At 39.4% G+C, this 17740-nt stretch overlaps 1 protein-coding gene across 4 annotated transcripts in view; it reads left to right on the top strand.

Annotated features, from left to right (window-relative positions):
• Window positions 1-17178, top strand: part of brca2 (BRCA2 DNA repair associated) — a 91926-nt gene extending 74748 nt beyond the window's left edge. For 3 of the 4 annotated variants that reach the window (XM_088345741.1, XM_088345740.1, XM_088345744.1), the window contains exons 19-26: window positions 2559-2700; window positions 2798-2907; window positions 4245-4446; window positions 4515-4681; window positions 9742-9880; window positions 10722-10978; window positions 14064-14171; window positions 15701-17178. In XM_088345741.1, the coding sequence (XP_088201867.1) occupies window positions 2559-2700; window positions 2798-2907; window positions 4245-4446; window positions 4515-4681; window positions 9742-9880; window positions 10722-10978; window positions 14064-14171; window positions 15701-16069 (1494 nt within the window). In that variant the 3' untranslated portion in view covers window positions 16070-17178. The remainder of the gene's footprint in view (window positions 1-2558; window positions 2701-2797; window positions 2908-4244; window positions 4447-4514; window positions 4682-9741; window positions 9881-10721; window positions 10979-14063; window positions 14172-15700) is intronic. The other variant, XM_088345742.1, reaches the window with a different exon arrangement.
• Window positions 17179-17740: the final 562 nt, after the last annotated feature.

Genomic DNA, 17740 nt, shown 5'->3' with positions numbered 1-17740 from the left:
AAGATTCTTGATTAAGAGAGTGAGAGAAAGAACGAATGAGGTGGTGATGGAGGAGCAGAGTGGTTTCAGGAAAGGAAGAGGATGTGTGGATCAGGTGTTTGCAGTATGACAAGTGTGTTGTAGAAATATTTTGCTCAAGGTAAGGTTTTTTATTTGGCTTTCATGGACTTGGAAAAGGCGTATGACAGAGTTGATAGAGAGGCGTTGTGGCAAGTGATGGTGATGTATGGAGTGGGCGGAAAGTTGTTGGAAGCATTGAAGAGTTTTTATATGAACAGCAGAGCATGTGTAAGAGTAGGGAGTGAGACAAGTGAGTGGTTCCCTATGTTGACTGGTTTGAGACAGGGGTGTGTGATGTCACCATGGCTGTTTAATGTGTACATGGATGGTGTGGTGAGAGAGGTGAATGCAAGAGTATTTGGCAGAGGTGTAGACATGATGGACAACATTGGAACAGTGTGGCAGGTAAGTCAGTTGTTGTTTGCAGATGACACAGCGCTTGTGGCTGATTCTGAGGAAACATTGAGAAGGTTGGTAACGGAGTTTGGAAGAGTATGTGATTGAGTTATGTGTCAATGTTGGGAAGAGTAAGGTGATGAAGTGTTCACGTGATGGAGTGGGCATGACGTTAGAAATCAGGTTGCATGGACAGGTGCTGGAAGAAGTTGAAAACTTTAGGTACTTGGGTTGTTATGTGGCTGCAGATGGTGGAATGGAGTGTTGGGTATTGCACAGAGTGAGTCAAGGAAGCAAGGTTTTGGGTCCTCTGAGGAGAGTGATGAACAACAATAGTATGAGTATGGGTGTTAAGAGGGGACTGTATGAGAGTGTGATGGTGCCGACTGTGTTGTATGATGCAGAGACTTGGAGCCTGAACGCAGATTTAAGAAGGAAGTTGAATGTTTTTGAGATGAAGTTGTTTGAGGACTATGTTAGGAGTGACAAGATTGGATAGACTGAGAAATGAAATTGTGAGAGACAGAACTGGAGTTGTCGTGGAACTGAGCAAGCGTGTTGATAAGAGAGTACTCGGTTGGTTTGGACACATGGAGAGGATGGATGAGGAGCGAATGTTGAAGAGGATCTACAGAGCAGAAGTCAATCGAAGTAGACCAAGAGGAAGGCCGCGATTGACAAGGATGGGTGGTGTTATGAGTGCACTGCAGGAAAGAGGTCTAAATATAATGGAAGCTAGAGCTCTTGTTGGTGATAGAAAGGAGTGGAGAGGTGTTGTGAAAGGATAGTGGGATTGTGCACGCGCTCTTAAGGATGGGCTGGGCACCCGTACGATGCGGTAGGGGAAAACCAGTGAAAGCTGTCGGGCCCTGCTGTTGAACAAAAGAGTGTGTTGTGTCACCCTGACCCGAGTGACATGGCCGCTTTCTGGTGTCCCGTTTCATCTGGAGGGACGAAGCATGACCAACTTGGGTGCCGAGGTGCCTATCTTGTTTGGGCAATTGGGTTGGCCATGGTCCAAATTTATTTAATTATTTATTTTTTTATTTTTGCTATTAATTTTCCTTTCATTTGCTTTGTTATTGTATATGTGTGTTTTGCTGTCGGTCACCCCTCTTGATTGGATATGACCATGGTAGATAGATAGAGCTATGCTCATAGCACACTTCTCTCTGCACCGAAGGTAAATGTCAGTTTACTCATTTGACATATTTTGTGACATTTTTACAAATAAACTCTGCATGCACCCTGTTTTAAAACCATTATTTATGAAAGAAGTGCAGGTCCAAATGAAAAACAATGGTCTTGAGTAATTGCGGGAGAGAGATATGTTTAAAGTGGTAAATTTGTCGGTATAAGGCACAAGCTCTGGCATTTTTCTTATTCCTTCTTATTAGATCAAGCTGATAATATTGAGATTTAAAAAATATATGTGTTAGTAAAGCTTGTTTGTGATTAAGAGCGTAAAAAGTGTAGTTGTAGTTGTTTTAGAGAAGCACTTTCAGGTGACTGGTATATTACCTCTTACAACATGAGTTCACCGATAAAGCGTGTGATTGAAAGCATAAAAAGCAAGCTAATATGGAAGGATTGAGTGATTAGCCCACACTCTGCAACTCACAAGCTCCGTTGAAATAACGATGCACTTTTTGTTTTAAGTTAATTTATGCCCTATATTGTAAAAAAATCAGGGATCTCTTGGTTTATGTATTTTTATACGAGTTGCTGCTAAACCTAGGTTTATTTCCTGCATCGTTAGTTTTTGGTTTAAGTGAAAGATTGGTCATGTTAGTTGAGTTGTAATTTTACTAAATTCGCTGTGAAATGTTTTAGGAAGCTCTTAGTTTTATTTTGATTCATAACAGATATTCATTCTGAACATCGGAATAATGCAATAATTCATTGCATTATTAAACATTTCGTATGACAATTTTTAAGCTTTTGCAGCATAAGAATTTCAGATAAAAATATTGATTATTGGCTTCCTCTTAATAATAATAATCGGTATCCTGAACAACCTTTATCGGCCGATCCTCAGAAATGGTTTCTACATACAGTTGAATTGGATTGTTGATCTATCCCTGGGTTGTTTACACATGGAGTGGATGGAGAGGAAGTCAGACGGTGGTGTGGTGTTCCGTTCGGCCCGCGCGGAAGAGAAGGAGGAGGCTTTATACAACAGCCGTAAGCAGAAAGCCATGGAGACACTCTACGCCAAGATACAAGCAGAATATGAAGAGGAGGGTATAGTTAACTCCATTTATTCTGCTTATTTTTATAGCGCAAACTGGCAGGTAGAATGTCAAACTGTCTGTGGAAACCTAACTGCGGTCATTTGCAGAAAACAAACGTCTGTTTAGCAGTCTGACCTTAAGTTGTCGGGATCTCCAAAGTCTGCAAGATGGGCAGGAGCTCTATGAGGCTGTCAGAGGCAGTGTAGCTGGACTTGAGGTAAGTAAAAAAAAATTGAGACATACTTCAATTAAATCAAGCCAGGGTGACCAAACCTTTTGGAAAGCAAGCCCGATATGATATGCTGAAAAGGTATGAGAGCAGACTATTCAGCCTGTCATTCTTTGAACAGTGTTTAAGTTCACCTTCCGTAAAGGGTTGGGAAAGTGCTTGGTGATCATTGTCGCAACCCTGCCTTTGGAGCATTTTTATTTGACTCACAGGGTCTTATGAAAAAGTTGTGCTGTGCCGTTAAAAGTTTCCAGTTGTTTCACCTGTTCAGTTTGTTTCTAGCTAGCTTTTTGTACTGATCATGTGTCGTCTGTTTAAGCTGCATCTATATCAGTCATTTTTAGCTATCCTTCGCCAGTCCCATATCGAGCACACACTTTCATCCTTAAATTTAACCGACCTCACATGCAGAGCACGTTTCTCACCATCGGCCCAACCATATTTTGGCCTTTCTATCATTCTACAGTATTTCCCACCACTTATGCTTTTCATACTCTTTAGTCAAACGGCCTTCATCCATTTGAAGGCACACCTCTTCCAACCTCTGCGATCTTGATTCCCTCTGGGAAATTAATACAGAGGAGGGAAATCCCAGCCCCCTCGCATTTGAAGGTGTTGTGGTTCAGGGTTAAAACGCCTAGTGACGGTTGGACACCACTTGATGACATATTCTCTTGTTTTTGAGTGACTGGGAAAGGTAGCACTAATTTGTGTATCTTATAATGTGCTAGTAGCAAGATAGATTCAATTTTTGTCACCAGCTCGGTAGCCTAGATGGTAGGGCGCCCGCTCTGAGACTGGGAGGTTGCTGGTTCAAGCCTCGGCCGAGTCATACAACATTGGTAAAAAAAAAAAAAATCAAAAATTGTCCTTGTTTTGTCCACATTCTCATTGTAGCGTCTTATAATCCGGTGCGTCTTATGTATGTCAAAAATAGGACCAAAAACTATTTTTTCGGGGTGCGCCCTATAACCCGGTGCGCCTTATAGTGCGGAAAATACGGTAACAATTATTCTGCCAAAAGTAAATGTGGACTCCTGGTAACTCCGTTTTGCACCAGGATGCAGCTGTACTTTTTTGTGTCATATTTTGGCTGAAGATAGAGTAGAATAGCTAGAACCATGACAGCATGACTTTTTTTATTCCTAGTCTTAAATGCTGAATGCAGAAAAAGTGGAGCTCTACCATGTGTTTGAACGCTCAAACCCACTGACCCAAACTCTGGCTTTTATTTATTGAAAGTGCTTGAATTTGGCCATGAAAAAGGTAAATGAATCCTGGATATAGAGAAATTGGCGTCATGGTTTGGCTTCACCTGTTCCCAGGCTGTTTTGAGCAGGCAGCAACTGGAGAAGTTGGAGGCCTACAGTCGCTTGCTCCTGGATAAGAAACAGACAGAAATACAAAATCGCTACCGCCGTGCTACGGATAAAAGCACTGATGACGAAGAAACTGCCTGTCCTCAGAGAAACGTCCGCCCTGTCTGGAAACTCTGCATTGCCGACTTTTGGAATCCCGTTGGCAACCGTGAGATGCAATCATGATCATGGTTTTTGTTTTTCCGTCATTTATACCTCCTTTTTTTTACGTTGAAGTGTACCAGTTAAGCCTTTGGAGGCCGTCCTCCGATGTCCAGGCTTTGTTGAAGGAAGGTTGCCGATACAAAGTCTTCAACCTGGCTACATCGGAAAGGAAGACGCATGGACGATTAGGCGCACTTCAACTTACCGCCACCAAGAAAACACAATTTCAGGTCCTCCAGGTGAACTTGATGTGTTTTTGGAAATTTGGAGTTGGATTTTGATACAGGGTTCGTACAGGTGCTTTAAAGCCTTGAAAATGCTTGAAATCTAATTTTGTGTTTTCAAGGTCAGGAAATTTTTGAATTTGGGGGTGAGATGCTTGAAATAGTTGTCATTGTCATGTTTTCGGCAGTCTGACCACACACAATAAATGAAACATTTTTTTAAATGCGTAAAAATGACGAAGGCACATCTATCATGTGAAGCGGCACAACCCCCTACTGGTCGCACCCAAGATGACAGCTCTAGTTAGAAAACGGTATCTTTTAGCTCGGCAAGTGAAATGAGCCAGGCTCTTTTGGCTCCCAAAGGCTCCTCAGATTTGTTTTTTTAATTATATACAGTATAATAAATGTTAATATATAATTATACAGCAAATGATTTAGTAATGAGTAATTTCATGTTTTGCCAGGGATCTCTCAAAAACACATAAGATATAAATTAAAATATTCACAGAAGCACAAATTGTAAAATACATTTTTTTAAATATTTTTACACAGTGAACAGATTTAAAGGTAAAAAAACACAACATCCATGGAGGAAGATCAAACGGACTCAGCGTCAGAGCAATCAATATCATTCAAATTTGTCACATTTTGGCATTTTTTTCTGCTTTTTATTCAAACAGTACTTTCTTTTTTTTGTTTTCTGTATTGAACTTATTACCCAACACCTTTCTTTTGATCGGTGTTCGAATTTCTTCCATTGAAGGTACAGGAAAAATTGGCTTTGAAAGTGCTTGATAAGTTTTTCATTTTGGCCATAAAAAGGTGTACAAACTATATGTGGGTACTATTGGTATGATAAATGTGTAGAATTCAGGGATGCACTACAATGAAAATATGGGGCCAAAAACGTGAAGCAATATATATACAGTGGGACCTCGCTACTTCCAGGTTCGACGTTCGCGGCTTCAGAGCTTCGCGGTCTGTAATGGTTAGAAAAAAAAACGCCGCAACGACGCAAGAAAAGGCGGCGGGCGTGATCCTCCGACGACCCCAGTAGCGCGGCGCGACGACAGGCGGCCGTCCGCGCGCGGCGGGTGAAAAGCGGCGGATGTGCGCGGGACCCCCGTAACTGGGGAATCCCCCTCGGCCGATGACGCTAGCACGGCGCGCCGTTCTCGTTTCCCGGCGCGCGGTGTCTGTGCGGCTTCCGTTTCACCACCCCCCCTATTGCCACAGGTCCCCCCAGCTACCCCTTTCCCCCGCGGCCGCCCGTCTGTTGGCCGGAGCCATTGAGGGCTGTGTAGCGCGCGAGTGGGCTGCTAACAGCGGCCTCCGCTCCAAGCGCCCAACCCGCTCTGCTTGTCGCGGTGTCGTGCGTATCGCGCCCGAAAGTACCCGCACCGCGGGTTAGGGGCTCGGTGCAAATAAAAACCCTGTCGTGAATTAGTCTCCGATTGTCCCAGGCGGACCTAAAATCGCCCAGCTGTTCGACTCTTATCGGTGGATCACTCGGCTCGTGCGACGATGAAGAAGGCAGCTAGCTGTGAGATCTAATGTGATTTGCAGCTGCGATTGGCTGGCAAACAGTTCAGGGTGTCCACTGCCCGGAGATGGCTGGGATGGGCTCCAGCCCCCCCGCGACCCTGATAAGGATAAGCGGTGCAGATAATGAGATGAGATTTTTTTTTTTTTAAAGGGGCGTCACTACTTCGCAGATTTTCACTTTTAGCGGGTGGTTTTGGTCCCCATTAACCGCGATAACAGAGGTCTTACTGTATATATAATTAGGGATGGGAAAATGTCTCGTCAACGATTTGCATTATAATTTTCAATTTCTATCTATCCATCGATCTCTATCCATCTATCTACCTTGGTCATATCCCTCAAGAGTTGTGACCGACAGCAAAGCAAACACAATAACAAAGAAAATTTAAAAAAAAAAAAAGAGGAAAAAATAGCAAAAAAACACACACAAACATTTTTGGACCATGGCCAACCCAAATGCCCAAACACCCAAACAAGTTAGGCACCTTGACACTTAAGTTGGTCATGCTTTCGTCCCTCCAGATGAAAAGTGACACAAAAAAGCGGCCATGTCACTCGGGTTAGGGTGACACTCCTTTGTTCAACATCAGGGCCCGACAGCTTTCACTGGTTTTCCCCTGCCGCATCATACAGGTGCCCTGCCCATCCCTTAGACATCCCCCTATCCTTTAACAAAACCTCTCCACTCATTCCTATCACCAACAAGAGCTCTAGCTTCCACTAGATTTAGACCTCTTTCCTGCAGTGCACTCATAACACCATCCATCCACGTCAATCGTGGCCTTCTTGGTCTCTTTCCATTTATTTCTGCTCTGTAGATCCTCTTCAACATTCGTCCATCCTCTCCATGTGTCCAAACCAACCGAGTACTCTTATCCACACGCTTGCTCAGTTCCACTACTACTCTCGTTCTGGCTCTCAAAATTTCATTTCTTAATCTATCAAATCTTGTCACTCCTAACATACTCCTCTAAACACTTAATGTCAAAAACATTTAATTTCCTTCGCAAATCTGTTTTCAGGCTCCAAGTCTCTGCACCATACAATAGTCGGCAGCTTGGCTAGTTTGTATTTGCCCCAATCATACTATATCTCTATCACGACTTATTTTCTTCTTATTGTATTTTAACCACTGTGCGCATGTGTATGAGTTGTTTACTGTCTGGTTTTATGTTAAATGTGCTTATACAGCACTTTGAGTGGCTATTTTTTTGCCTGAAAATGGCTTTACAAATACATTTGATTTGATGTGGTTCATTTATTAAACTTTCATAAAACAACAAAAAAAAAGGCATTGAAGCGCTTCAAAGAAAAATCTTTTGGACAACAAAGTGATAAAAGAAGAGAAAACTGCTGCGTGACTGAATATGCAAAAAAGACAAGAGTTCATTAAGTGAAGTGGCTGCATTTCCTAAAAAATAAATAACTTGTCAATGCTACATTTTACAATCATGCTGTACCCTTTTTTTTCGTACATATTTTGGGAGGCATTTTTGGTTTTAATAGACAGGCACGTGAATATTGATAAGAAAACTGGAGTAGGTTTGAGTGAATGATGTTTCATTAGTTGTAACAAGTGAGTCACATCTGCATGTAAAATAAAATGTGTTCATTAAACTCTTGCCGTGCGTAGCTTAGCGACAGCCAATGGACTTGGGCGACTACCGGACTGAATATCACACACAAAGTACATGTGTATGGATTAAGGCTGTTGAACTTTAGTAAGTTAGCAGTAGGGTTAGCATGTAAACATTGGCCAAGTTTTTTCAATGCATATTATCAAATGTAGTGTTTTTCAAAAAGGGATATAATTTCTAACTTTATTCTGAGCTTTTTAAAACCAATTCAGTTAGTTATTGAATAGACAAAAAAGGAATACAGTATAACATGTACTTGCAAATGTCTGGATGTTGTTTCTTCTTTGCTAAATGGAATGTGCAGAGAAATGGGGGGGAAAAAGAGATCAGTCATTTGGATAGGCCTACATTATCTTGTTCGTTCATGACTTGCTGTGGTATTGAATTTAAGACTTCTATCAGTAGATAAATAAAATAAAATTGATCCATTTTTCCCCCTGGCCCTTTTGCCAAATGTATTAACCCTTTGTGGCCCGCCTGTCAAAAGCTTTGCTTGCACCTGTCGCTAGCACATTTGTGTAGGCAGAGAGACACGTGAACCTTTGAGTAAACATCTTTTCAGTTAAAGATGCTCTCCTTCCTTTTTTCTTTAAAGAAAATTAAACATCCGTTTCATATATCAACTCTGCCCCCAAGTTACGGTCAGCTTCTAACGGCTTGTCTCAGTTAGACGTGATGTTCTCACAAACTTATTTTTTCAGCTATTTTTCGGTGTTAAATTTGCCTATTGTCTGACAGGAAGTAAATTATTTTCTGTCAAATTGCATCCCGAGTAAGAACCATGTTTATTTGGTGAGGTGTTGGGCTAGGGTTAGGAACTAGGGTTTGGGCTTCAAAAGGGGGTTTTGGCTTCAAATAAGGGTTTTAAGTTTATTTTATGGTTCCAAATTAGGATTGGGGTTAGGCTTAAGATCTATGGGTTAAGCACCTTATTACGGTATTAAACTGAATATAGGGTTCCAAAATAGGGTTATAGCCACGGTTAGGTGTAGGGTTAGGGCTCTGGGCTGCAGGTTAGGATTTTAAACTGACTTTAGGGTTCCAAAATGTTATTGAGGCTAGAGTTATGATTTGAAACTAAGATTTAGGCTCCTATTCTTTTGATCTGAGCTGTATTTTGTCTCATAATGTTACTGAAAACTTTGAAAAATTTTCTTTAAAAGCCTTAAAAGTGCTTGAATTTGGCGAAGAAAAAAAAGTGTATGAACACGGAATATGTTGGTTTATATCTTAACATTAGTTCAACAATGAGAGGCAATTGTGTTTATGATTGAGAGAGAGAGCAGAAAAAGCACGCTAAAGTGAAAGGCTGAGTGATTAGCTATTGCCCTAACGTTAGTTTGCCAATTTGGCTCTAAAACAGGAGGGCCGACACTCTTCAATTTGCCAGCTTCGTTGAAATTATAGTGCACTTTTTGTTTTAAGTTTATTTAAGTCATGTTGGTTGTATGTCTGACATTTTCACTTATTTATTGTAATATATATATATATATATATATATATATATATGTTTAAGTTTTTATGTACCAGTTATACATACTGCTGCTAAGCCTAATTTATTTTCCTGCACTGTTAGATTTTGGTTTAAGTGAAAGGTAAGTCTTGTTAGATGTGTTGAAATTCTATTCATTTACTGTAAAAGGTTCGATGTGATCAAAGTTGTATTAAAATTAAAAACAAATATGTTTGATATTTGCATCATTAAACATTCCTAATGCCAATACTAACACTTAAAGCTTTTACAGCAAATGAAAATCAGTTTTTGGCATCTGCTTTATACTAATAATCAATAGTCACCCTGGAAAAACCCATATTGTTCGATAATGCTGGCATTAAAAACACAACTTATTTTCCTCTTCTTTTTTTGTCTTTTTTTTTTTTTTTTTTTAGATTTCTCCAGAATGGTTGTCAGCTTACTTCCAACCTCGAGTGTCTACTGACTTTGTAGCTCTTCAAAACCTTGAATTTGATCCTCTGTGTGGAGAGATTGATCTGACGGGATGTGTTGTCAGTGTGACTGATACACGAGGTGTGTTTTCTGTTTGTTTTTTTTTTCTTAAAGGGTTTGTAAGGGTGCTTGAAATCCGTGAAAATGCCTGAATTTTAATGTTTTTTCAAGGTCAGGAAAATGCTTGAATTTTTGGTACAATTCTTGAAAATGCTTGAAATGTGTGCCATTGCCATGTTTATTGGCAGTCTCACTCTATAGACCATGCAATAAATTAAAAACAAAATTATCGAGTGTGAACTCTTGAGTGCTATAAAGAAATGATAAAATGCACAAAATTCAATTTTACCCCATTTAGCAGATCCTCTGGAAAAACACACAAAAAATAGAAATTTAAATAGGTAAAACAAAAAGCAAAAGCTCATCAGTCTCTCAGATTAAAAGATGCATGCTGCTTCAGAGCAATCAATATAATTAAAATCAGTCCAAATTTGGCTCATTTTTCTGCTTTTTATACATACAGTTCTTTCTTTCTAATTTTTATTCTGTATTAGAATAATTTATTATCCAAAACCTATATAGCCCTTTACGTGTTTGTAAGCAAGCCAAGCTGCAGGTGCATCGTTGAGGCAGAATTCATGTCCTTTTATAGCAGCCCATCGACACAAAGATTATACATCATAGATAGGAAGAGCTCAAAATAACACCAACATATTTGCTAGCAGTTAAGTCAAAGTGAACCTCCCCCCCAAAAAATTTTTGGGGATCGGTGCTGGATTTCCTTCCTCCTTTGAAGACAACAGAAACATTTTAAAATTGGCCTTCGAAGCCCTTGAAAAGTGCTTTAATTTTGTCATGAAAAAGGTGTACAAACCCTGTTCTCAGCAGTCTTTGATACTGGATCCATAATCCCTCTTATCAGGGCCTGCTCCTGCCTTTTACCTCGTTGATTGCGACATGAACTTTGTGAAGATCCGCTGTTTCGGTAGCCTGCTTGAGGCAAGCTTGGCTGATGTGGTGCAACCCGGTGAGCTGCTAGCGCTTAGCAACCTGCAGCTACGGGGCCTGTCTACCCAGCCCACCCCCGTCGTCTATGCAGGAGACCTCACGGTCTTCTCCACCAACCCCAAAGAAGAACATCTTCAAAAAACACTCGGAGAGCTCAGGAAAATTCGACGGGTATGAAGTGTCTGGAATGATTTGTTGTTTCAAACCTGAAAGAAAATTGTGCCCTGCTGACATTATGGGTTATTTTGTTTAATTTTTTGTTGTACAATAGACCCCAGGGATGCCATATTAAACTGTTCTAAGGTAGGGATTATAAGTTAAATTGTCTTATCCCAGGTAAAGAAAATATATAGGACTACCTATGTGTAAATTGATAACATAAATCTAAAAGAAAAATGACATTTTATTTACAGGGTTTGTATGAGTGCTTGAAATCCTTGAAAATGATTCAATTTTAATGTTGTGTTATCAAGGTTTAAAATGTACTTGAATTTTAGGTGAATATATTTTAAATGCTTGAAATTGGTGTCATGTTTCCTAGGTTCGCTGTTGGGCTTGTGTTTTGGTGTTTTTTTGTTTTTCATGTTTATTTAAACCGCACAGCAGCGCTTTTTCATGAGACCCTCCGAGTCAAACGAAAATGCTACAAAGGCAGTGACAAGGTCGCAACGCTCATTTCCAATTGCGCAAACCTTTCACGGAGGGTGAATATATTGAAGGATGTTTGAAGAATGCCAGGCTGAATAGTCGGTCCTCTAAAATTTCACAAATCTGGCCCGCTTCCTAAAAAGTTTGGCCACCCATCGGCTCGGGTAAGAAGGGGTTTGGGCTTCAAATACAGGTTTTTTCAATTTATTTTATGGTTCCAAAAAAATGATTAGGGATAGAATATAAGGTTTTGGCTCCTTATTAGGGCACTAAACTCAATTTTTAGGGTCTTAAAAGACGGTTGGGGCTATGGCTACAGCTAAAGTTAGGTGTAGGTTTAGAGTTAAAAACTACGGTTTGAGCTCCATATTAGGGTTCTTAAAAAAATGTAGGGTTTCAAATTGGGTTCAAAACTAGGGTTAGGAGTAGGGTTAGGGAATAGAGTTAGGGCTACATATTAGAGTTTTAAACCGATTTTAGGGTTCCAAAAAAAGGTAGGGGCTAGAGTTAGGGTTTGAAAGGCACCCGTTCTTTTTATCATCACTGGATGTTTTTGGATTGCACTGGAAAATTCGCTTTGAAAGTCCTTGAAGTACTTGATTTTGACCACGGACAGGGTGCAAGGACCCTGTATTTTCCCTTGATGTGATGTGACTTGAGATTGTACAGTTAAGTTACTGGTTAGATGAAAAGGGGCTTAGGGGACCTGATTTAAATTAGAACTGTTTTTGAAACTTCAACTTTAGAGTATTTTCACGCCCTTCTGAACGTTTGTTGCTTCAATCCCCTCCTTATTCTTATTAAATCTTCCTAACATTGATTGGTTACAGTTATATTCCTTAGCATGAATAACAGTTTGAATTTCTTAATCATCGCAAGCTTTGTTACCATGGATATCAACTTCTTGCTTCTACTTTTAGCATCACTGCGTCAATACGAGATTCTGAAATGAACAAAGAAAGAAGAGCATTTTGGGAGTTAATTCACTCAATAGCATATAATCTTCATGATGCCTTGACACAAACCAATAACAAAGCAGCATATTAAACTATGTCGACCAATAGCAGACAAAAAAACCCAACATTTTATTTCATATTCTGACGTGAAAACATTCTAAACTAGGGGCGCTGTAATCCCGGGGTCTACTGTATTACATTTTTAAATAGAAAAAAATAAATGTGCTTTAGTGCCTGCAGTAATTCCAACAGGCTCAGGAAACTGGTTAAACCTCTCTGTACTAGTACAACAGGGAAAATGTAGTCAACCACCAATTGTGCAAGTTCTCCAACTTGAAAAGATTAGAAAGGCCTGTATTTGCCAACTTGGGCAAACCCTAACCATGAGAGACACAATGTAATTAAAAAAAAAAAGAGAGAATCACAAAGCTTGATTTTTGAAAGAATGTATTTCCGAATTAGAGTGGAAAATAAGTATTTTGTCACCTACAAACAAGCAAGATTTCCGGCTGTCAAATTGGTCTAACACTTTCTAATGAGGTCTAACAAGGCTCCACTCACTACCTGTATTAATTGCACCTGTTTGATCTCATTATTTGTATAAAATACACCTGTCAACAACCTCAGTCAGTCACACTCCAAACTCCACTATGGCTAAGACCAAAGAGCTGTCCAAGAACACTAGAGACAAAATATAAACCTGCACAAGGCCGGGAGGACTCAGTTTGCAACATGTAAAACACTTGGTGTAAATAAATCAACTGTGGGAGCATTTTTTGTAAAATGAAAAACATACAAGACCACTGATAATCTCCCTCGATCTAAGGCTCCATGCAAGATCTCATCAAAATTATAACAAGAATGGTGAACAAAAATCCCAGCACGTCACGCTGGGATTTAGTGAATGACCTACAAAGAGCTGGGACCACAGTAACAATAGCTATCAGTAACACAATGCGCCGCCAGGGACTCTTGCACTGCCAGATGTGTCCTCATGCTGAAGCCAGTACACGTCCAGGCCCATTTGTGGTCCGCTTGAGAGAATTTGAATGATCCAGAAGAGTGCTGGGATTAATGTGTTATGGTCAGATGGGAACAAAATATAACTTTTTGATAGAAACACAGGTTCTCATGTTTGTAGGAAAAATACTTTATTGCATCTGAAGAACACCATACCCCTGGTGAAGCATGGTTTTGGCCAGGTTTTGTTAGCAAAAGGACCAGGATGACGGATCTGTGTAAAGTCCATAAAAAAAGGACGACGCAGTTTCCCATCTCAGCCGGCTGGTAAATTCAGATGATGAAATGCTTCAGGTCCAGGTGCTGGTCCGCTCACTCATTCCAATACATCCTTCTCCCTTATTCACCACGAGCCAGGCATCCAGAAAGGATGGGAAAAGAAAAGTACTAGGTCAGCATCCATCATAAGCTGTAAAATATCCATGTTCATGGTTGAGGTTTATCCATGTTGACAATTAACGGCCTCTCTAATATTTTCAAGCCCAAAAACTTGCACCGAGGTTTGACTAAATATTTATTTGCCCCTCTATGGTTAGATTAGCAAAGGGTGCTCGGTAAAGAGTAGATTGGGAACTTTGCTGTGCAACCTTTTAATGCCGACTACTTTATAAATATCCTATTTGTATTTTCAGGAAAATGACAACTTTTTTTCATGCGCTGAGGAAAAACTTTCTAAGCTTCTCAACAGCGATGCCTCAAGCTCAACATGCTCGAAAACTCTACAAAATAAAAAGAAAGATGTAAGATATCATTCCAGGGTTCGTATGGGCGCTTGAAAACCTCTAAAATGCTTGAATATTATTGTTGTTATCAAGGTCAGAAAAATGCTTGACATTTGGGTGAAGTGCTTGAAAATACTTGAAATGGTTGTCATTGTCGTGTTTTTGGCTGAATTTATGAACCACGCAATAGATGAAGAAAAAAAAGGGTGGGTTAAGACGCTAACACGCCTGCTCTGGTAGGTTGTCGTGTGAAGCGTAACCACCGCCTATTGGTCCCTCCAAAAGAGGACAGCTCTATTAAGAAAAATGGCTCCTATGGCTTCCAAACGGCTTCTCCGATTCTTTTAATCATATTTTATCAATAATTTTATAATTACATTTTTGGGGTATTGGTGTACGTCTTTCATTAGTATTTTTAGTGTTTATGATTATTCGGGTACACATTTAATTTATATTTTGGGTATTCATGGTTACTTGGGTACACTTTTTATTCGTATTTTGAATAGGAATGCATAAAAATACCATTGGAAAAAATATTACGATACTCGATATATTGGGACTCCAACCCACAAAGGATTATGGTCCAGTATTGAGGCATCACTCTTTTTGTTAAATTCCAGGTTTTTTATTTCATGTTTATTACTATTTAGAGGAGGCCAATAAACATTATTTGAAGCCGATATTAATTTGTCCTAAAAGCTTAACAATTAGCATAAGAAATTTTTAGTTGTGCAAAGCGAAACAAAGAATATTTGTTACAAATTCTTGTAAAACTTTAATAGCTCTCTGAAACCTTTTACAGGAAATAAATTACAATTTCAACACAACTGACATGACTAATGTTCCGCTTAAACCAAAAACTAACAGTTCCAAAAATAAAATTAGGCTTAGTAGCAAAGGTACTTGAAAATCTTCCTGATTTCTTTTACAATAAATAAATAGTGTCAATACAACCAACATGACTTAAATGAACTCAAAACAAAAAGTGCATTTACATTTTAACGGAGCTAGTGAATTGAAAAGTGTGGGCGCTCTGTTTAAGAGCCATATTGTCAAACTAGTGTAATGGTAACAGCTAATCACTCACTGCTTTTAATGGTTTCTTTCTCTAAATAACAAACACACACGCTTAATTGACCAACTAGTATTATGATAAGAGATAATATTTTAGTCTCCACTTAAATGTGCTTCCCTTAGTCAAGTTAACTACACTTTTTTACATGAACTCTTAATCCGAAACACGCTTTTCTATCATGGACGCAGGCATGTCGGGACAAGTTAGCTGAGTTGCCGCCTATGGTTATGATCCCTGCTTCAGTTGCTCCGCGGCCGGTCGCTTATCCGATTAGGATAATGATCTGTCCGTCTTATAAATACAGTATTAATACCGTTATCCGTCAAATTCCCAAATATCTGTGCCACTAACCGACCTGCCATATCATTAGTCGACCTCTGTTTATTCTTGTGTGCCATCTCTTATCTCGTTGTCATCAATGTTCATTACGTTGTTATCAATGACAATTCTAAATAATGGTTCCCTTTTGTAGAGCAATGCCAAACAGCCAATTAGAAACCTTGGCTGCTTCACTCCTCTGAGAAGAAACCATCAAGCTCCAGCCAACTTGGAGAGAGACCCGAAGAGCCTAAAGAGGAGGCGAGCTGTGGATTACCTTTCAGGGGTACCCCCTCCTCCCCCGTTGATTCTCCACCCGGGCTTCAGCTCTTCGCCCTCCGTCAAGAAAACCTTCAATCCTCCTCGGAGGACTATCACCCCCAAACGCCCCCTGAACCCCTTGTTTGAGGAAAAACCCCAAGACACCCCTATACACCCTCCGAACCCCTCACCTGAGAAAAAAGACGAGTGGGTCAATGACACCGAGCTGGCTATGATTGACACACAGGCCTTGTTTCAATGAGGGTTGCAAACATGAGGGTTGCACACATAACAAAATAGAGATTCAGAATAAATTATTTTATGATTATTCCAGAGTGCTTAACATCTTAAGAAATGCTTGAGTTTTAATGTTGTGTTCAAGGTAAAAAAAAAAAGCTTGCATTTTGGATGAAGTGCTTGAAATTGTTGCAGTTGCCATATTTCTTGTCAGTCTGACTCTATAGACCGCACAATAAACAAAGATAAAGAATGTTTGTTAAAATGACTCCGACACGCCTGCTCTGGTAGATTGTCGTTATGGTGTTGTCATGTGACGTGTCATCACCCGCTACTAGTCGCACCCATGAGGACAGGTATATTTAGAAAGCCGGCTCTTTTGGCTCAGCTCACTGAGAACGGGCTCTTTCGTTCGCCATACAGCTCCTCAGATTTTTTTTAAAAAATATATAATATAATTAATAATAAAACATGCACAAAATGAATTAGTAATTTCATGATTTGCAGGAGATCCCTGAATAACACATGAAATATAAATGAAAATATAAACAGATCTACAAAAAAAAAAAATCAAAATACAATTTTTTGTGAACTTTTTACACTCAGAACATATTTAAGGTCGACCAGCAACACAAATTTCTGAAAATGCAAAACAATAAAATAAAAATGTAAAATATTAACGCTTCAGTACTGTAAATAAATGATAGAATGAAAATTTTTATTTTATTTTAACCAATTTAGATACAGCTTCTCTAGAAGACAACACAAAAAATAAGTAAGAACAAACGCAAAAGATCAGCAGTCCCTGAATGCACTCTGGAGCAATCAATATCATTAAGATTAGTCAAAATTTAGCTCATTTTTCTGCTTTTCATACACACAGTACCCTTTTTTGTCTTCCGTATTGAACTCAATTATTACCCAGCCCTATCGAGCCCTTTCCATGTTTGTAAATAAGTGTGACGTAGCCAAGTTGCGCAAGCATTGTTGAGGCAGAATTCATGTCTGTTTATCGTAGCCCATTGAAACAAAAAGATCGTAGATAAAAGATCAAAACAGTTCAAAACAGCACAAAGTATGTGCCAGCAGCAAGATAGTGACTTTATTTATCAATAAAAAACTTTTTTGATCGCCGCTGGATTTCTTCTTTGTAGGTACTGTAAAAATCGGCCCGGAAAGTGCTTGCAAAGTGCTTGAATTTGGCCATAAAAAAGGTTGACGAACCCTTGCTTCTATTGCAGTGGTCTCGCACAAAAACTAAATTCTTGGAGTTGGGGTTTGGGTGAGTTTGGGCCAAAAAGAAGTGCTGACATAAAAACATTCCACTGTTCTTTGTCTCAGCGTCTCCAGTGACCCGTTTTAAGGTTCGAAAATGTAATAAAAACAATACTTTTTTACACAAAATAAAATTTTAAATAGAAAAAAAATCTTTATCTCTTAATTTGTTTCTCATGTCCTCTTCTCTCTTTATCTGTTTTTTTCTTTTTATCTTTCTTTTTCTCTTTCTCTCACTCCCTCTCAAAGTAGAATGCAAAATTAAGAATTAGTCATAAAATGAATGAGAATCTTTTTTTTTTTCGCTTTCACTCAATTCTTTGAGTTCTCTTTCTAATGTGCTGTTTGTCTTGTTCTTTTGTTCTTTTTTCTCACTTTCGCTCCTTTTCTTTCTCTTTGTCCCTCTCTCCCTTTCCTTTTA

Source organism: Urocampus carinirostris, chromosome 10, assembly GCF_059441175.1.
Source record: "Urocampus carinirostris isolate Australia breed hairy pipefish chromosome 10, RoL_Ucar_1.0, whole genome shotgun sequence".
Lineage (NCBI taxonomy): Eukaryota > Metazoa > Chordata > Actinopteri > Syngnathiformes > Syngnathidae > Urocampus > Urocampus carinirostris.
The sequence above is the reverse complement of the archived record's forward strand: the minus strand, read 5'-3'. Positions and strand labels throughout refer to the sequence as shown.